Here is a 19600-nt window from a genome sequence, read left to right as displayed (position 1 = left end):
GCTCATTGTTTCCTCCTGCTCTTCACTGAGAGAAAGACTGAGTGGCTTTGTCACTTCTTCTCCCTACAGGGAGTTGAGATGCTGATAATGACGATTTGCTCTCAGTTACACCATGTGCAGGGAACTGAACTGCCAGTGCATGAAGTGTTGCTGAGTCTAAAAGCAACAAAGAGGACAGTTTGACCACTAAATGAAGGCCTTTTTTGGAACTTAATTAAACAGGACAAGCAGAATAGTACATTAAAGCATAGCTGGAAAATATAGTTGAAGAGTCACATTCTGGAGTACTAATAAATCTGTGCTATCTCTGGATGATACTTCAGTAATGGGTAGCACATGACATGTCCCATACAGAAGTAAATCTCTTCTTCTGGTCATGTGGGAAGTGAAATGATCTTTAAAATCTTCTTAATCCTTTTAAATCTGTGTTATTCTCAAAATAAGCCCACTTTTCATTGGTAAATAGAGAAAATCTTGTTAAAAGTATGTGATGAGTGAAATAACTGTAGACTGCCATTAAATGTTTCCAAACAGACAAGGTTCCATCTCTGACTGAAGTTCAGACAGGAAACACAACTGCCTTTGGTGTTACTGAAATCTGGTAAACCTCAATTCTCTTGTCAGCTATCCCAGTCCTCAGCCACATCCAGCTGATTACTTGGAGCACAGGAAGAATCAGCAGCTGTGTTTCACAGGACAAGGGGCAATGCATTTACAAGTATTTGTAAGACTTTCAGGGCTTCTTTCTTTGTGTTAGGTTCATGTTTCCTGTGCCACAACTGCAGAGCAGAACCCCTGTTCTCCTGCTGCACTGCAGTTCAACACTCATTGTGCCAGTGATATGAACTGTAGGCTTCCACTGTTTGCAAACAGGTTCAAGCAGTCAGGCTTCACTGCCACTGAAAAGCAGAACTATTTTAAGAAAGAAGTGTTAAAATAGGAGAGCAGTTTTAGACCCCACAGCCTTTTCGTCAGTGAGTTTATGGGTACGCAATTTCTAAAAGAAGTACAGAGAAACAAACACACTTCCTCATAGCTTAGCCACTACTGATGGTCAGTCAGCTACATGGTCACCTATAGGTATCACACAAAGTAGACATGTTGCAGTGCATGCTAACTTATGGAAAAATGAGCACCTAGCTGTGCTTCTTCAGGCTGGGTATCCAATGCCACAAATCGGAGTCTTCCGTAACTCAGGGGGGTGCAGTGAAGGTCCTGTCTAGATACCTTCAGATTCATGTCTTTCTTCCAATGTGGAATACAGGTTTGGCTTTTAAACACCTCTTTTTCATTTATCTCAGCTCTCAGTAAAAGTTCCCTCTTTTTTTTATCCCATGGGTACCCTTTCTAAGCTTTCATTTTCAAGGTGTGTGATTTCTCAAGAGACCCTCCTCAGGCCATACAGCTCCGCCACCTTCACTCTGTAGCAAAGAAATAAAGATAAACCTACTTTCCATTAACTCCCCAGGGAAAAACTATTCTGTCTTTGAGAAAGTGTCTGGTCTCATTAGTTCCTCAACAGCAGGAAGCTGAAAGAAGCTCTTGCAGAGATGTAGCCAGCTCATCACTGAAAGCTCTGCATTCATGTACTCTTTACTTCACACTAAGAGTTTACACAAAGCGCTGGTCTTTCAAGACATCTGGCACAGATTGGAGCCTCTCCTCTACAAGAGAAAGAAAGCTGTTGAAGATTTCAGGTCCCAGTTCTCAATTTTGCTTGGCTCCCTTGTTTAGTACGTGATGGAGAACGCTCATCTGACTTAGATGTGCTCATCTGACTTGGTGCTATCATGAAAGCCACTGAGATAACAAAGAATCTCTGTTAAGGGATGGCTCATTTGGGGAGTTTTCTTTTGGTGAAAGGTCCTAATCCACAATTCAGCTTTTGAAACTGAAGTCTGGAACCTGGACCTATGACTCAGTGTTAAGAATGTGTCATTTTCACTTTAACATTTCTATTAACGGAAGAGTCTCTACAGCCACTAATTTTCTACCAGGTACTCTCTTACTGATTCATGAATTCAGAGTGGTATTTTTTCCCCTACAACCTAAATGCACTCACAAAAAATTTCTTGGAAATTAGAGGACTGCAGTAAATATCTATGAGATTTATGTCACCAACTGTAATAACAATACATCCTCTATTACTGACCAAAATGCAAACCAATTGCTTATTCTTTCCTATGTGGAATAATTCAAAAATACTGGCCTCGATGACTCAAGACTTAATCAAAAAACCCACAGCTGCTCCTAAAAATAATTATCTTCTTTGCAGATGTGGCAGATGGTGCTACATCAACTAAGATGAGGTAATTTAAAGAATTCCCCAGGTTATCACTAAAGAAAATTAATCTTGTGAAACAATATCAGAAACTTCAATTTTCTACTATCTTGAACAAACATAACCAGCTTCCAAAAACTCACTGTTCAATCATCATTCCTAAGGAGTAATCTCAATAAATAAATGACCATTATATATATTTTTTGAATCAATCATATTACAACCTACTGCTTTTCATCTTTACATTATGATTCCTAATCTCGGCATTTTGAACATACAAAACATACTGATCCATGAAAAAGATAATGTTGAAGGAAGTGAACTGAATGAACACAGTGAGATTTCTCAATGCAATTAACTCCAAGCTATAGTGAGATACATTTCTAATGTTTTGTTAATATTTCTACTGAACACCATGAACAACAAAAAAGGGATGAATCTCATTTTGAAATAGAAGCGAAAGCACAGTAAAATACCTCTGCATATTCTTACCTTTACCCTCACAAATAAACCCAAAAGCTAGTCAGAAACTGAGGAAGGCAGTCAGCTTAATCCAGACCCTAAGCAAGAAGCAGTTTTGAAAGGCATGCAGTGTTCAAACAACATCTACTAACTTCAAAGCCTTTTTGAAGTGGACAGACTAGTTACACTCTTTCCTCAGGCTACCTTTCAGATCTTACAGTTTTAAAATTTACCTTTACGTGTAAACAGGTCAGCAAAGTCACTAGGAGCAAAACCTTTAGATATAACAGTGTCAAAGTTACTATTCTAATCCATATAAATGGTTTTTATTCAGTCTGGACCATGTGTATACTTCAATCAGAGCACAGATGGTTAGTCAAACAGATGCTCTATAAATACCTCAAACAAATGTCTTTCTGATTTTGTTATGGATTTGGAATCCATGTGCAGAATATAATCACTGGCAATATCAGGATCTCATCTTGTAAGGTATTCATAGACTTGTTTCAGTCTCCCGTGGCTGCTATTGACTTCACTTGGAACTGAAAATACTGAATACTTCTCCTCATTGTCTATGCAGTCTAACAGGTTCTTGGGTTTTACAGATCAGTTCACTAAAAAGACTCAAAGTTTAAGGGCTTTATATTCAGATTGCTCATTTCACAGTGTCTATTGGGTTCTCTTGATTTGCATTTCATTTTTTATCAGTGATACAGCTGCAAACAGGCCAGGTCCTTAGCTACATGCTGATGAAAAACAGAAGCAGAGAAAAGACAACGCATGCTAAGGTGCACTTCACAATGCTGAAAGAGCCCTGAATTACCTTTATTCTGCTCCAAATTAAAAAAGTAAACAAATCTAGAAGCCTCTGTAAGCAGTAGCAATTATTACCCTTCTTTCAAATCATGTTTTTAAAATATTATAAAAGAACAGTCAAGTTTTACTAAAGAATAAATGTAAACAAATTAACTGAATTTTATATGATCTACTTAGAAATATTCCTTCCTTCCTGTATTTACTGATTGAATTACTAAAGAAAAAATAACAAGGCTTTATGTACAAGTCTGACAAACTCCTCCACATTTAATAGTTATGGCAGGATATATTCAGTTGAGAGAGCTGACAATCAAACCAAAGAGTTGGCACTCAGGAGCTGAATGACGGATGATTGGGTTGGTGGTTTGGGATTTCAGCAGCTTACTGACAGAATCAACCCAATACAAACTGGCTTTTGCACTCAGCTGATAGGCCTGCCTTTTTCCCACCTACCCCTGGATTTGACATGGCTTTAGGATAATTCCTGATGGACCTTTGTTATGCTGGTAAAATGGCTACTTACTAAGGAAACTTTCTAGAAAGAACAGGCTTGGACCCATGGCAGAAGAGGCTACAGACAAGGCACACGAGGGACTGTGAGGTCTCTCCCTGGTGGGGTGTGTAAGGCAATGACAGAAAATGCCTAGAATGATTTGTAGGTAACAACAGCTTCTGCAGAGTTCCTGATTTGGAGGATTTTATAGCAGGTACGAAAAGATGTCCTGAATCAACAACTAGGGACCAGGCAAGGTCAGATGAAGAAGAATGACTGAACCTGAGAAAGATTAAGGAACAGACCCTTAAATTCAGGGAGGGCTAAAGGACTGCACCTTATGGAGATGGATTGAAAGGCAACTAAGGCTGCTTTTCTGCCCCAAATGCAAGGAGCTTATACTCAGGTCTGGACTACCAGCCAGGTGGGAAACAAAGGCACTCTTGAGGGTTCAACTGCAGGAAAGAAATCTTGTTAAAGGAAGGATTCTTCAAACCAATTAGTCTGTACGTATATAACTTAAGTGAGCAGTGCTGACCAGGAAGAGGATTTTAGAGAGATGTAGACTGAATTAATGACAAACAGGCATTACAGAAGCATTAGAATAAGGCAGTTTTATTCCCTCTACAGCAAAAGCAATAGGTTTGCTACTATTTGAGCCTACTAAGTCAGAAAGAAACAATATAAAATCTGAAATATTCTTAAAAAGATGACCCACAAAAATTCCTTATTCACTTAGCATATATAGCTGTAGTGTAGAACAGTACTCGTCCTCATGCTATAGAAAGGAGGCAAAGGAGGAAACACTTGTTTTTCCTCTCCAGTAAGAATGTTCATGACTGTGTATTTATTAAGCAACTTATATTATTACTGTTCTTTCAATGGCAATGCCTATTCTTAATATAGATTATGTTGTTAGTGCAGTACAATGTAATAGTCCAAGTGTGTGATGTTATTTATCTTCTTCCTTTAAAAATAATGGAAAAAACATTGTGACACAGCTGGAAACTGGTGAAACTTGGTCCAAGTTAAATACATAACAAATGTGCAAGCAGCTCCTGCAGATTTCAACTAGAAATGGAAATTCTCAGCATTTTTCCAGATGAAATCAAAGATGTTGCAAATTAGACTTTCGTGCCATAAAGCACTGGGTAATTTTTCCAAGTCTGTTTTATATGTTTCTTGTATTTAAAAACTTGTGTTCACTGACTGCTCCTCTCCTTCTTATGCTGTGTACAAACTGTCAGCTGGGCATTTCAGGAGAACCAGTGGAATGTGACATAGGAAGATACCAGTGTTTTTATGTGGAGGATGTAAATCTTGGCTTAACTAGTTTAAATATTTTTTGACATCTTTTTATATTATATAGCCAAACTTCACAGTCAAGCTTCTCAACCAGCTTTTGTTATCAACCCATGCAGCACGATTCTCATTTGGCACATCGGAGAAACAACAGTCAAATACTGACAAAACAGGCCTCAAAGCACAGCACATGCAATCAAGTATTTCACTATCTGACAACTTTTTTTAAAGGGTTACCTTTTAAAGATTTTTATAAATCTACTTTATAAAAGCTTTTCACTAATCCTATTCAAGACAGACACTGAACAATTCTGAAAGGAAGAAAAATGTGACAAAGATGTTCATAACTTAAAAGTAAATGTGTATGTCATGATTTTATTTGAATAGAAAATGCATGTAGCTAATCAAAACTTGCTAGCTGTTCCCATGTTTTCTTTTTTAGATTGATTACAAATCAAATAGATTGTACAAGTGTAATTGAAATGTGGTAGGTAGTCAGGATTATGTGCGTGATCAGAAGGTGAACATTGCTTTCATCCTTTTAATGGAACGTTTCTAATGTTTGGCAGACTTTCTGAAATTCTTTGTATCCACTCTCCTCAGAAATAATAAATCTGGCTTTGGAATCATGAGATTAAGAAAGGGCTGACTTGTCCACAGACCTTTAAGGGAGAAGCATGGTAATTTCGCAGTGTAGCAGCATCACTTTCAGCTACTTTAAAAAGGTAAAGGGCAAAGCTGTTAGTTAAAAGGGACTGGTGATACTGGAAAACCAAATTTTTCAACAGAGAATCAGAATTATGGAACAGGTTAGGGTCTTGGAAAAAGCAAGGTTTGTGTATGACAAGCCAAGTGGCCATAATATCATGCTGTACAGTGCTAATACAAATCATGAGAACTGACTTCAGCATAGTGTAGCTGAAGATGCACCTCTCCATAGGACAAAAGTAAATGATTGTGAATACTAGAGGAAATTATAACAAAATATTTCTTCCAAATGCCTGAAGAGTCCCCAGCCAGTTGTAAGCCACAGAACAGTAAAGCATAACATCTTATTTCTTTTCCCCTTTTTTTTTTTTTTTTTTTGTTGGGGGGGTTTTGGGAGCTGCATTTCTGCCAATGCCCAAGGATTTAATTGATATTCTTCCATAGAGAATCTACTCTTCTTCCTCTGTTCTCAGAAATAACATCACCCAATTCTAACATAATTTCTATAGCTGTAAAAATGAAGGCAATTCGTCGTCTACTGTCATTAATTTCTTCGGTCAGGCAGCTTCACCAACATATTTATATATTGAAAAAATAGTTGGTCAAAATGACACTATATAGTTGTAATGTTGGTCCCTACTAAACTCAATTTCATTACAGTAAATATTTTACTTTCAGAAGTACCTATCTAGTAAATGTATTATTTCTTCAACTCTATTCAGTTTTCCAACCCTTTTTATTTGAAAGGAAGTCAAGTTGGTTTAGATTCCTGCTAAATCTTTCAAAACATTGTTTACGATTATAATAGAGCTCAGAAAGCAATATGTTTTTACCTTGACTAATGACACCAGAAAAATAAAACAATAGTCCAAATATAAGTGTTTTCATCTGAAATATTCATAGAAATTTCCTATTCTCTTGCATCCAGTATTGTTTCTATGACCACCTGCAGTTACATTCATAAACTATCTAGTTAAAATGTCAGAGTACATTCTGGTTATTTTAATGCCAAGGAATACATTCTGTCATTGCTTATTCACAACAAATCTTATTTTAACATATTTTACATGCCTGAAATATTCCCAAGCAATTCTGATTTACTACTAATATCCCAAAGGAATACAAATCTTATAAATTTTGATGCTATGTTAATGTCAATAAATACAATCTGTGATAACATAGAAAACAAGACCTCAAAACCCACTTGCTTAAATTTTTTTTTTTTTTTAAAAAAAGCATAACCGCATTCTCAAAGATGTGAACAAAATGAAGCTGCTTTTAATTAACTTCTAATATGATGAAACATGCTTTTGTATAATTCTGTCAAGATACTGCAAACATTGTCTTTGGTTTAGCTTGCTTCAATCTGTGAAACCTGTAATGTGATTAACAGGATTGAGTGGATTGATAAAGGCAACATTCTCAATTTCTTCCTCACTTACACCAGCACAAGAAAAGCATGAGATTTCAGTCCAAGAAATTATGATTGAGCTTTTTTGGCAAGACGAATCTTTCTTCTTTCTACCCCTAAATCTACTGCCTTTCTAACTCTACATAAGGAATGTAGGACATTATCTCTGAGAGTCTAACAGTGAATCAGGTCAACGAGTTATTAATTTATCTGATTTTTTCCCTTGGTGATACGATGTAGGTAAACAGGGACTGCTTTGCAATGAACTTCAGATTAACCATAAAACTGTTGTGATAACCTGGGCTTGAAATGGTTACCTTGTTCACAGTGGGATGCACAAGGTCCAGCAGCACTGTCTGCACCACTGAGCTCAGGTTAAGCTCTCAGAGAACCTTACCAGTACCTGCAGTGTGATTCCATGAGTACTTGCTAAATGAGTATTCCTGCATTTACACCTGATGCAAAAATACACCAGACTATGTGTAGACATGAATATTTAGTCATCCACTCAGCAGGAGAGGATTTGGTTGCAGAGAATCTGAAAGAGATTAAGTTGCTCTTCGATGCCACTTGCTCTTTTTTCATACTTGGTCCTTGCAGATAGAAGTGTTTTATCAGATGTTAGCTCAGGGACAGACAAGTTCACTTGCACCACAGCCTGGGAAAGCTCCTACAGTAACTTCAGTGGAACTGACCCTGAGGTTGTATCCTACTGGATGAACAAAATCGGTGTCTAAATTGAGCAGATGTATCACAACCATTAGCTTATCCAGGTTTCTATTTAAAAATAAAAACACTATGGCACACGGATTTTTTGTGGTTTGTAATGCACCCAGAAGTCCCAAAAAAGTATGAAGGAAGCTGAAAGAAAGTACTCACTGTCTCCGGGGCAGAGATGTTACTCTGCTTCAGCAGAGCCCAGGAACAGTCAGCTCTTTCTATTAACTTCATTTAGAGTAGAGCTTGCCTCTTGTTCTATGCCTTTGGGTGTGTTTAAGTTTTACTCTGATCAACACTGCAAAGTCTAAGTTCTTTCAATTCAGATGGTCAAAGAAAAGGTATGCACTTAAATCCAGGTTTTGCATAATTATTATTGTTTCATTAGTGGGGAATCTCTTTAACAACTTCAGCTAGAGAAAAACAGTATAATACAGAGGTCTAGTTCTGTGTATCCAAAAGCAACCCATGCAAAGTAAACCTGGCCCTATGGCCTCTTTGTTTGTTTGTTTTAATTACTGGATTTGGATTAATATTTGTATTTATATTATGTGTTTATGGTCTTTCACTATTTTTTTCAGTAGTTACTCAATTATTTTTCTAATACACTATACCTTAAAAGCCTCACCCTTACAAGTCTTGCCTTCTGAATCAGAAAAATCACCTGTTGCAAATACATGCATACTTATAAATCAGTTTTACTTGTATGAAATAAAAATCTGCTACTGATGGTAGTACAAAAAGACACCTCTCTCCTATAGTCAGTTGTGCTGTTCCATAATGTACAGTATTGATTTCCATAATCTTACAACTATGGCTATACTTGTAAAAGTACCAAAACTTGGTGCTTGGTAACTACACTAACATTTAAATTACATCCTGTGAACATTGATACGGTTCATATATGCTACTTTCAGGAATGTGCATAATGTGACCATGGGATTTCACTGAATTTATGGCACATATTATGTTTAGGATTGAATTTATTGGCAGACACAATGTGATCACTTAACTAAGCTCCTTAATAGCCATGCTATTACTTCTGTATTTTTATATATTCAAGAAGCAATTATTTTTTATTCCTATTGAGTGAAGGGTCTTATTCCAGACTTTATGTAAGGATAATGAGTTTTCATTTCAACATAACAGCACACAAACCTTTTCCTTTTAAAAATAAATGACCTGTTCATTTTTATTAGATGTCTACAGTGGTAAAACACATTTTTCACTGAGAAGGAAGACACTGCCCTGACAACATAGAAGAGGAACAATCTATAAGCATGTTGTTGAACCATTACCCTGCTGACTTGATCTCTTCCCTTTTCAAATTGAAATAGCACAGGCAGTTATAAATTAATCTTGGGGGAAAAGGATTTGGACTTAATTTAAACACAGTTTTGAAAACCGAGACACCATTTCTTTCTTTCTTTAATATTCTGAAGAGCCACTGCATGTAATGAACAGCTCCACTGCTGATGGAGTGCCTGTAGATGAAATTCTGATAACTATGCAATCTCACAGGGACTACATGAGGACCACAGAGGTTTTTCACTGCTGGAAGAAAATCCAGTCCCATGGAACTCTGTGCACCTTTCTATTTAAAAAGTTTAAACTATACCACAACAATGTCTTAGTTCAATGAATTCTGGCTTTCCAGCAATTCATATAATAGATCAAAACTTTTCCAGAAAACAAAAAAGCTCCCCTAACACTTGAAAGCTGGTTATTGCAAGTGCCTGGAGCCAGATTAGGATGGAGCGTGGAGGGCAGGACCCAGTGTTAAAAGTGACTGCTGAGGGTTATACAGGACTTGTTGGCTGGTTCTGAATTTCAATAGCAGGGAAATATAAACTGCAGCATAAAGTTCTGTGTTAGAAGTTTTAGAAAAGTCCTTTCTCTTTCAGCGATAAATTAAATTTGATCAAGACTTAGAAAGGAAACTTTGTTACATAGCACTCAAGAATAATTAGATATATAATAAATTGTGATGCCACAGCCAAGAGGAAACATAGCTTTGATAAAAAACACCAACTACCTATTATGTGCCATGGGCATTGGCAGTAGCCAGATATTTAATAATAATCAGGCAAATCTTGAAGTGAAGAAAATTAATGATGGAAACTAAAAAGAATAATTAAAACCATCCAGAAGTTTTAAAATTCAAAATCGGCACCAAATAAATCCCAGCAATCGTAGTATTAATCTGCATGTGCTAAATCTGTAGTTCTTATAAAAAGAAACCCAGAAATATGCAGTACAGTTTTTTCTCTCTGTTTTCAGTGAAGCAGGAGGAAGGGTAGGTGTACTGTACACGCAGTCTGAAGCATTTGAATCCACTGATAAGCAAAGAGATTTTTAAAAAATTCGGGAAAACCCCCCCACAAGTTTCTGACACTGAGGTCTGGATAGATGTGAAGTTTTTCAAAGTGCATCATCCCCATGGGTGCCAGGCAGGCTTTCCCTTCCCGCTTCTCCCCAGAGAGCACAGCCAGGAGCCTGCACAACACACCAGGAGAGGGGGAGCTGCTGCTTCATTTTATTCAGGGAGTTGGTAATTAAACCTATTGTTTTGCTGTAGAAATTTAATTAATTTTTCTTCTTCTTTTGAGAAAAAACCTAAAACTGCCTGTTCTGAGTGACTGCTCAAAACTGCGTGGCTCTTAGTGCTTGCATTCCTGGTCCCTCATGTTAAAGCTGCTTCTCCACTGTTAATTAAGTAAATACTGTCCCTGAGAGGCAGCTGCAGCACTCCAGTTGAGCAGCATACCTTGAGAGAACGCTGCTGGGATCCCTGTTGATCCCAGGTTGGTATCCTCAATGGAGTGAGCTTTCTCAGCCTCCTCTCCTCCTCAGCATCTCTAGCACACAACTGTGCTGTCTAAATATGGGGTTTCTGGCTGCAGATGCCAATCATGGCTTAAAATGTTGTTCTTTAGAGGGTGTTCTTAGACACAGGTTTAGGGAATGACAGTTGCCTGAGAAGGGACCTGAACCAGATTTAGTGCTAGGGTTCATTATCCACAGTGCTGATAAAGGCTCCCATCAGTTTATGCCCTGCTCCCTCCTTCTCAGGGAGTAGCTGAAGAAACAAGATGTAATAAGAAAGACTAAAGTGATTAATATAGGGCTGAGGAAGGAGATGGCAAAACCTCCATGGCCTAATGAGTGTGCCTACAGCAATTAATGGAAGGAGTCATAGCCTAAATGATACATAAAATGAACAGCATAGCAACAAATTGTGGATGTTTCAAACTGTCACCTACAGTTGTCAGTGTTTCTCAAGTCTATACTAGGGGAAGGATATTTGAAGAAGGAGAGGATTGAACTAAGAAGGACAAGGGTTGATGCATATTGGCAGACTGAAAGGACACTATTACAAGCATTGCAGTCAGATAGGGGAGAAGTGATGCATGGAATTGGAGCAGGAACAGAAAGAGGAGATTAATGAAATGTTTTCTGGAAAAGAAGTCTGAAGTTCACGTGGGAGGCTAAGGTAAGGTGGATTAAAGAATTCAAAACAGATGAGATTGGTATACTAAAGGAAAAAGCAGAGATGCAAGCCTGGAAATAAGCAGTAGGGTTTTGTCACTATAGTGCATATTTCGTTAGTGAAACAGCATGGAAATTATATAGTTAATTTCTTTACAACTTCTGCAAGTTTCCTTCTTCCTGTTACCCACAGTCCTGCTCCTCACGCGATAAGAATCCTCATCCACAGACTTATAACCTTTGACAATTTAAGTTCCTTCTGGTTTCAGCTGATTTTTTTCTCCCCTGACCTCACTGAAAGAAAGTATCTCTGAGAATTGTTGCATATGTTTAACAACACAGGTTAACCAGGTTAATGAACTGTTTAAAGTAAATCCCCATGAAAACAGGGCACAGCATGTTGTTTCAAGAATTCCCACCACTGACAATCAAACTAGCATTGTAAGAAGTTGGTGAATGTTGAAAATTACCAGAGAGCATTAGATAAATTTTCTGGCCACTCCACTCATAACATCTGGCAAATTCATCTGCTAATTTGCAAATGAAAAGAATACCCAGCAAGTATTAAACTGATTCCTCTGGTTGGGCTGAAGTACTGGTTCTGCATGAGTGCATAAAAACAAATTTCATCCTCATATGTGACACCAGCTGCTGTTCTAATGCATGTAGTTGTCTTGATAATGAGAGTTCTGACATTACACTCTTGTTCAGGGGATTTCTTTATTTGCCCTCTTTTATTTAAATAATACTTGTAATACACTTAGCTCTCTTTTACTCACAGAGGTGGAAAAATCTGGAGAACATTCCTGTAAGCTTTGTGGCCTCTGTGCTCAGTCTCACTAAACAGCCCCCATTATCCCAAGAAGTTGTCTTCACTTATTTCATTTCACTCATCACTGACAATTCTTCAAAATAAATTTTTAGTATCGAGTCTTGTTTATGTGCTGCTGTTCTGTCTGTTTTATTTTATTTTTGTTGACGTTCTGTTTTCTTTAATGATTTATTCAAATTAATTGTTATCTGTAGCTTAGTCCCACTGCTGTTGTGGAGTCTTTGCCTGCAATCTTGTCTCCTTAAAGGATCAAAGTTTTATTTGATTCACTCCTAAAAGCATCTTAGTACAAATCCACCAAATCTGATTTCTCTGTTACACAAGATCCAGGCTGCTTTGCTGGACCACAAGAGCAGCTGTGAGCTTTGCCTGTGACATAGTGTTGGCTGTGTAAGTGCCCAGTGGCACTGAGTGTGAGCCACATGCCTGCTGCCTGTAAGGGAGCCCTGGTCCAGACCTGGCTTTTGGGTCTCCTCTCAACTTTGAATATCCCAACTTACTTCTTTACATCTGCAGTCACCCCTAGCATGTTCATCAAATATAAACAATGCTTGGTTTCCAACAGGATCCTGTAAAACCAGTAAGGCTTTTTTCAGCCATTCTTTGTGCAGTATGTGCCACACACCAGGTATTACTGAGATGTAGCACAGACCATTTCGTGGTGCTGATACAACACCTCTTGCAGAGCAGAGCAATTTTTTCAGAAACAGTCAGACTTTCTTTGGGCTTGTCTTTTTCACTTTTTAGAACAGAAAAACTGCTACTTCTCATCTCTGTTGAGTGGATATACATTTTAATTCTTCTGAATTACCATTCAGTCTAATGTTGTTTCTAAGACCTAGTGCTGCTTCCAATTTTGAATTGAAAAACATTTTTAATTCCTCTGTTTCTTTCTAGTATTCACACAAAAGGTGTAGATGCCAGTCTGAAAGAGACGTCTGAAGACTTTTATTTGTCAGTTAATATTACTGTCAGATACACAGGGTTGGCCAAAAATTGCATATGTGTATGGGTTTACTTTCATAAGCTTGAGCAGAGAAACTGCGGTTTTACCAAAAGGGGTGGTTGTATGTCCTTAGGCTTCTGTGCAACAGCATTCCAGATAGTCACTGAGTAACAAAGGGGACAGAAACACATAAATTCCTGCCTCATATGTAAAAAGTTCTAGCATTTTTTATTCCTGTCTCTCGCCTGAAGAGGCAAAGTGCAAGCTGGTATGCTTAAGATATTAATATGGAGGGGGGGTTTCCCTCCACCATAAAAACAATAAACTAAACAAAAACACCCACCACAAACAAACAAAAACTCCCAAACAATAAATCGTTATAGACCACATTTTCAGCTTCCCAACTGCAACCTGCACCAAAAATGTCTTTTAGCTGCTTGAAGAAAAAGTGGCAGCTACCAATTCTGTGCAGTTCTCTGCAGCTGCTCATCTGACCCCCAGGCTGAGCGTTCACTGCAAGCTACTGCTAGAAATGCTAACTTATCAGTGGATGCCCAAAGGCCACTCTCCTGCCCTGCTGTGCTCCGCAGTAACTGTTGGCATCCACACCCAGGGCTTACATTTTTTGCCTTCAGATATGGAAGCCAAAGGAAGGGAAGGCCCTGAGCAGGAATTAACATGCACCCTGAGTTTGTGCTGGACTCGGGGACTGATCATAATGTGGGATAGGCAAGTCAGCAAGTGGGCAGAGCTGTGGCCTTGGTTTAGGAAGATGTGTGTAGGTGGGTAAGATCAGGCATGAACAGCCACAGAAACAGGTCAGTGCCTGAAATGATTCTGAAGGGAAGATGCAAAATACATTTGATTTATAACAGTTTGACAGTGAAAACTTTCTTTGGTGAGGCCTATAAAGCTAACTCCTAAAAGCTAACATTCATAGTTTGTATTTCTCAACAGCTGCTGTAACTAGATTTCAATTAAAAGTTGCCTAAACATTTTATGATGGGAATAATGAGATGAAGCTGTATGATAACAAGTTATCTGTCCCATGACTTCCCAGGTATGCTTTTTTCACAAGATTTCCTGGTGAAAACAGGAATGACCTGAATGAATTATTCACTGTTCTGGTCACCTTCTTTCCTGGAGTCCTCTGATCCTTATTCACAGACAGAAAGTATGAAGCTTACCACTGTTCAGCAAAGAAAGGTTACCTTGATTAACAAATAACAAGCAGCTGTCCACATACCAGCCTCAGGAGATAAGAGAGATGAAAGAGAGAACTGTGGTTCTTGGTGTAGGGAAGTCTGACTTGCTTAAGCTATGGGAAAAGAATCACTCTTCAGGAAGAAGGAGGAGGTATGTAGCTCACATGAGCAAGATTAGCCTTGGCCTTTTTACAGAAATAGGCAATATTATCTGGGTAATAGGCCTATAGCTGGGATGAAGAGACGAACAGATGGCAGAGCTCTGGAATAGAGTAGTATTGGTTTCCTCAGTTCCTTCATGCAGTGATGAAAAGCCTAGCAACAATAGTGTGGAGTTGGAAGATGGTTGTATGACTATAAGGAGGTAAATTTGTAAAAATGAGAACAAGACCACAAGCAAGGAAAGCAGCAGCTTGTCTAACTCTTAATATCTTTAAGACTGTCTCTTTGGAATATCTGTTTATCCTGGGGTCAAGACTGCATTCTAGCCAATTTTCCTTGTGGAGTGTGAAATATGGGATGTCATGTCAGATAACCTAAAAGTCTCTTTGGCCTTAAACTCTGTGTCCCTCTCTCTTTCAGATTGTCGCTTCCCATAAAATACTAAAATTTGTACAATCTCTCTGTTATTCAGTGGGCAAAAATTGTATAGAAAATTACTAGCCATGACTAACAACAACAAAAGCTAAATCCTTCTCATTTCACCATGAAATGCCAGGGGAGAAATCGTAAAGGATTATTTCTAGATTAGGCAATTCAGATCAAAGTAGAAAAACATTATTAAGCTTTGGTCAGTAAATGTTTATTGATACGAAACACTACTTAATCCACTCTCTCTGAGGGGTTGCTTTAAAGCTTTTTGTCTTCTTCAGGTAAATAAAAGCAATTTCTACCGCAAGTAATTATCACCCACTTAGGCGTTCTCGTGCGTCTCTCCCCCCGCCCCCCTAGCAGTTCCTCTTGCGTGTTCAGGTAGCTATGCGTCGTTTTACTATCTTCCTTTTAAGGCTGTGCTCTCTCCAAACTTTGTTTTTATCGGGTTTTTACCAGTCATTAAGACACTGCACTGGAAGCAACTAAACCAAAACGAATTGTGATCATTTGCAAAATATACTTTTTATCTCTGATAGGCTGTATCATACTCAAATGGTACAATTTCTACAGTATTTGTCTGCCTGCTACCATCAAAATGCAATTTACTTGTGATTGTTAAAAATTACGCTTAACCACATCTCGCATCTCCGGTAGGCTACTGCTATCTGTGCATCCATTTCCGTCTCGAAGGAAGTTTTGCTCTAATCGGCTGTTTGTAACCACTATAAATACATGTTCGTTGGAGCCAGAACAACAGAAGTACAGTGATTTATTTTTTTTTTTTTTTAGATTTTTCTTTCAGATAAGAATCTGACTTAGTAGGTTGCGGACACGCGTCGCTGTGATTTAAGCACAATATCCTAAAGGTATTACTAAGCACTAATTAACTTACCGACTCTCTTAAGGCGCTACGGTATGAAAACCAGCTGTTAGGGCAAATTTAGATGACAAAGTCTCTGTTTTTCCTTTCTCCTGTAAGAAAAGCCCTCTAATTCCCGCTCTCCGCGTCGGGGCAAAGCCCCAGCGGGGTGATCACCTCCCGATGGGTGACCACCTCTCGGCAGGTGCAGCGTGTCCCCCGCCCCTGCGCAGCCCAACGCGAATTCCCGGCGCCGCTCCGCTCCCGGCAGCGGCTCCCGCTCGGCCGCTCCCCTGCGGGCACCGCAGGAGCGCAGCGCGGTCCCTCCGTGACCGCCCGCAGCCCGGGGATGCTCCTTGCCCGCAGCCGGGGATCCTCGGCAGTGGGGCGGCTCCTCTCCGGGAGGGTCCCCGCGGGCGCCCGGCGCCGACACTCACCGGGAGCAGCGGGACCCGCGGGCTGCCGGCGCCAAGGCTGGGCGGGCAGGGACGGGCGGTGCTGCTGTCGCCCAGCGCGGCGGCCCCGGGCACACGCGGCGCGGCCCCGAGCGCGCAGGCGGGGACGCGCGGGGAGGGGCGCGGGCCCTACCTGGGGGCGGCGGGCGGGGGCTGCCCGGCCATGGCGGGACCGGCGGCGGGACCCTCCGCTCCGGCGGGGTCCGGGCAGCGACAGCGCGGCCCCGGCGCGCTGCGGCGGCACCTCCCGGCCCTGCCCTCTGCTCACTCCTCCCCCGCCCGCCCCGCCGCCTCCCCCGTCCCTCCCTCGCGGCCGGCGGGCGAGGGGCTGCGCTCCGCGGGGCAGCGCCGCTCCCGACCCGGGCGAGTGCGGCCACCCGGGGCAGCGCCGTCCCCGCACTCTTCGCACCTGCGGGTGCCCGGCCGGGACATGCGGGAGGGATGCAGCGGTCGGGGTCTGTGTCGCTGGAGCGATGTAGCGCCTGCACCGGGATCAGGACGGCCGCACAAGTTGCTGGCGTTGTGCTCTGTCTGCGGTGTGGGAACAAGGACGTGACGGCGAGGTGCTGGGTGACTCCAGCAAGGAATGGGCGATCGTTACCGAGTCTTCCTTACGAATGTCATGATGTTCTTGGAGCCCCAGCCCAGTAAACCATGTGATTTAAATGACGGGGGTTTCTGTCGGTTTAGATGTGAGACTCAAGCATTTAGAAAAGGACCCTACTGAGTTAACTACAACTTACGTCTTGCTTTAAGCACCTCTACACTATTTTATTTGGTTACTTTCAGCAAAGTTCCCCCCCTTTGTTTGTTTGTTTACTGGTTGGTTGTTTTTTTCAAAACAATACTGGATGTCCTGTGGCTTGGCTCTGTCGTGTTTGCATAACCATGTCGGAGAATCTGTGCAGTACAAACGATTACAATTGGTCTGTAATCATGGAAAGGTGAGATTAAAAGCACCTGAATCACAGGTGATGCATGGTGCAAATGTATAGTTTTGAACCCACAGCTGGAGCGAACACAGAGCCTTCGGGGTTCAGCAAGAGTCCTTTGGCTCAGGTGTGAAATTTGCAGGGCTGGAGACAATTGTCATCACCTTGTAGCTGCAAGAGTCTCCTTTTGCTGTGACTTGTTTTCAATAAGTTTAGGATCTAGATCAAAGCCCCAGATCTGCTCTGTCCAGTTAGGTGATGAGTGTTATACTTTTGTTAGTTATGTAGCAAATGCTGTGCTCAACAGAGGAATTCAGTAGGAAAACCATAGCAAGAACTTACACATATCCACAAATACCACTGAAAGCTTGACTCCTGTGTGGTGAGCCCTGTTCTATAGTCATTGCTCTGTTCAGAGATTTGGTGAGTGAATTCAAAGACAAAAAGGAAGGGCAGGTTACAAGGGCAATAAGTCCATGCTTGGGCAACCATCTTTTTTTTTTTTTTTTTCCCTGCAATAAAGATTCACTGTTTCTTTCTTTAAATACATCATTCCTGTGACTTTTCTATACTTTGCTATTGCCTTTAGTTGGCACAACATTATGAAATTGTGAAGCTTAGTGAGTTTTGGGAGGGCCTGGGGCATGCAGAGAGAATTATTTTATATATTAAATCAGGTTTTGTTCTCTGTTCCAATTTAAAGCACAGAAATTTCTTAAACCAACTTTGCAGACAGAGGCATGGTAGCATTTAACTATTGAACCAACATTTTTCATTGTTAAGAAAGGCTACCTGAAGCATTTGTTGTTGGTGACTTTTGCATAACCAAGAGGAGGAAGTTTCATCTTAATTTTTAAATACCTCATAAGACTTTGTGGTAAGGATATGGATTACACCTTCTGTCACCTTGTGAAGTGACAACTGAGAGATGACAAGGCTAATAGCTACATTGTGGTGGTTAAGGGTAAATGGAAATCAAAGCCAAGGGAGATATTGGGGTTTAAATGTAAACTGGAGAAGCTGAGGAAACTAAGAGACATAACAGCCTCTGAGGGGAGTGCTTGAGACATTCTGACCTTCTCTGCCAGCCCATCTAACAGCATAGAAACCTGAGGAATCTTTCCAGATTCTGAGCGAGTGAAAAGTCCTGAACTCCAGATCCACACATACCTGCGGCTTTACCTGCTTAAATGCAAGCCCAGGTTAGCACTGGAACTGGTTGTCTGCATGAAACATCTACTTAGTACTTAAATGTCAGCCCCTTTGACATGACTTCCTTGTTACTGTGCTGTACTTTTCTTATGCCCTTCCAATGCTCTTGCATCCTTTCATTCCTGGAAACAGGAGGCTGTAATGCCCTTTCCTCTTCCTTAGTTCTCCCTTTGCATATTCTGTGTTTTAGGGTCACTCAGACTCCCAGGTCTATTGTGTCCCTTATCCCTGTAGACTGTTTCTCATCAGCTCTTCTCTAATACACACCACTGCTCTACACAAATAGTGCTTAATATTTTCTATCATCTTCCACTTGATCAGTTACTTTAATTTCATTTAAGTTGTTTTCACATGACTTTGCATCAGATCTCCAGTTTTGTATTTGAAATGTCCTTTTTTCTCTCCCTCATGGTAGTATTTTCTTTCAGATAAATTCAGTCTTGTTACCACTGAGCTTCTAATATCTCACATGTTCTTCCTTATTCAGTAGCATGTCTGCTCCTCCTTTGCTGTCATTATCTGATCCTTTTCCTGTCACTGTTCTTTTGCCCCAGAGATTTCATCTTATCCCAGATTGAGTCCACATGTGACACTGCTGGACAGGGTCCAATGGAGGGCTATGAAGGTGATTAGGGAACTGGAGTGTCTCTCATGAGGAAAGGCTGAGAGAGCTGCACCTGTTTAGCCTGGAGAAGAGACAACTGAGAGGGAATCTTATCAATGCATACAAATATCTTCAGAGCAGGTGTCAAGATAATGGGGCCAGACTTTCTTTTCAGTGATACCCAGTGATGGGGCAAGGGGCAGCAGACAAAAACTGAACACAGGAAGTTCCATCTGAGTATGAGGAAAAACTTATTTACTTTCAGAGTGACAGAACACTAGA

The 19600-nt window shown here is 40.4% G+C and overlaps 1 protein-coding gene across 4 annotated transcripts in view; it reads right to left on the bottom strand.

Annotated features, from left to right (window-relative positions):
• Window positions 1–16771, bottom strand: part of SPHKAP (SPHK1 interactor, AKAP domain containing) — a 68400-nt gene extending 51629 nt beyond the window's left edge. For 3 of the 4 annotated variants that reach the window (XR_007903614.1, XM_051781923.1, XM_051781925.1), the window contains exon 1: window positions 16704–16771. Coding sequence is in view for 2 of the 4 variants with exons in the window: in XM_051781923.1 (XP_051637883.1) it covers window positions 16704–16735 (32 nt within the window). In the remaining 2 variants the exon portion in view is untranslated. Of the gene's footprint in view, window positions 1–16552; window positions 16604–16703 lie in introns of those variants that run through there. The other variant, XM_051781924.1, reaches the window with a different exon arrangement.
• Between the last annotated feature and the right edge of the window lie 2829 nt (window positions 16772–19600).

Source organism: Manacus candei, unplaced genomic scaffold (assembly GCF_025592945.1).
Source record: "Manacus candei isolate 608988 ecotype Guabito, Panama unplaced genomic scaffold, ASM2559294v1 h1tg000015l, whole genome shotgun sequence".
Lineage (NCBI taxonomy): Eukaryota > Metazoa > Chordata > Aves > Passeriformes > Pipridae > Manacus > Manacus candei.
Note: the sequence above shows the minus strand (reverse complement) of the source record. Positions and strands in the feature narration are given on the sequence as shown.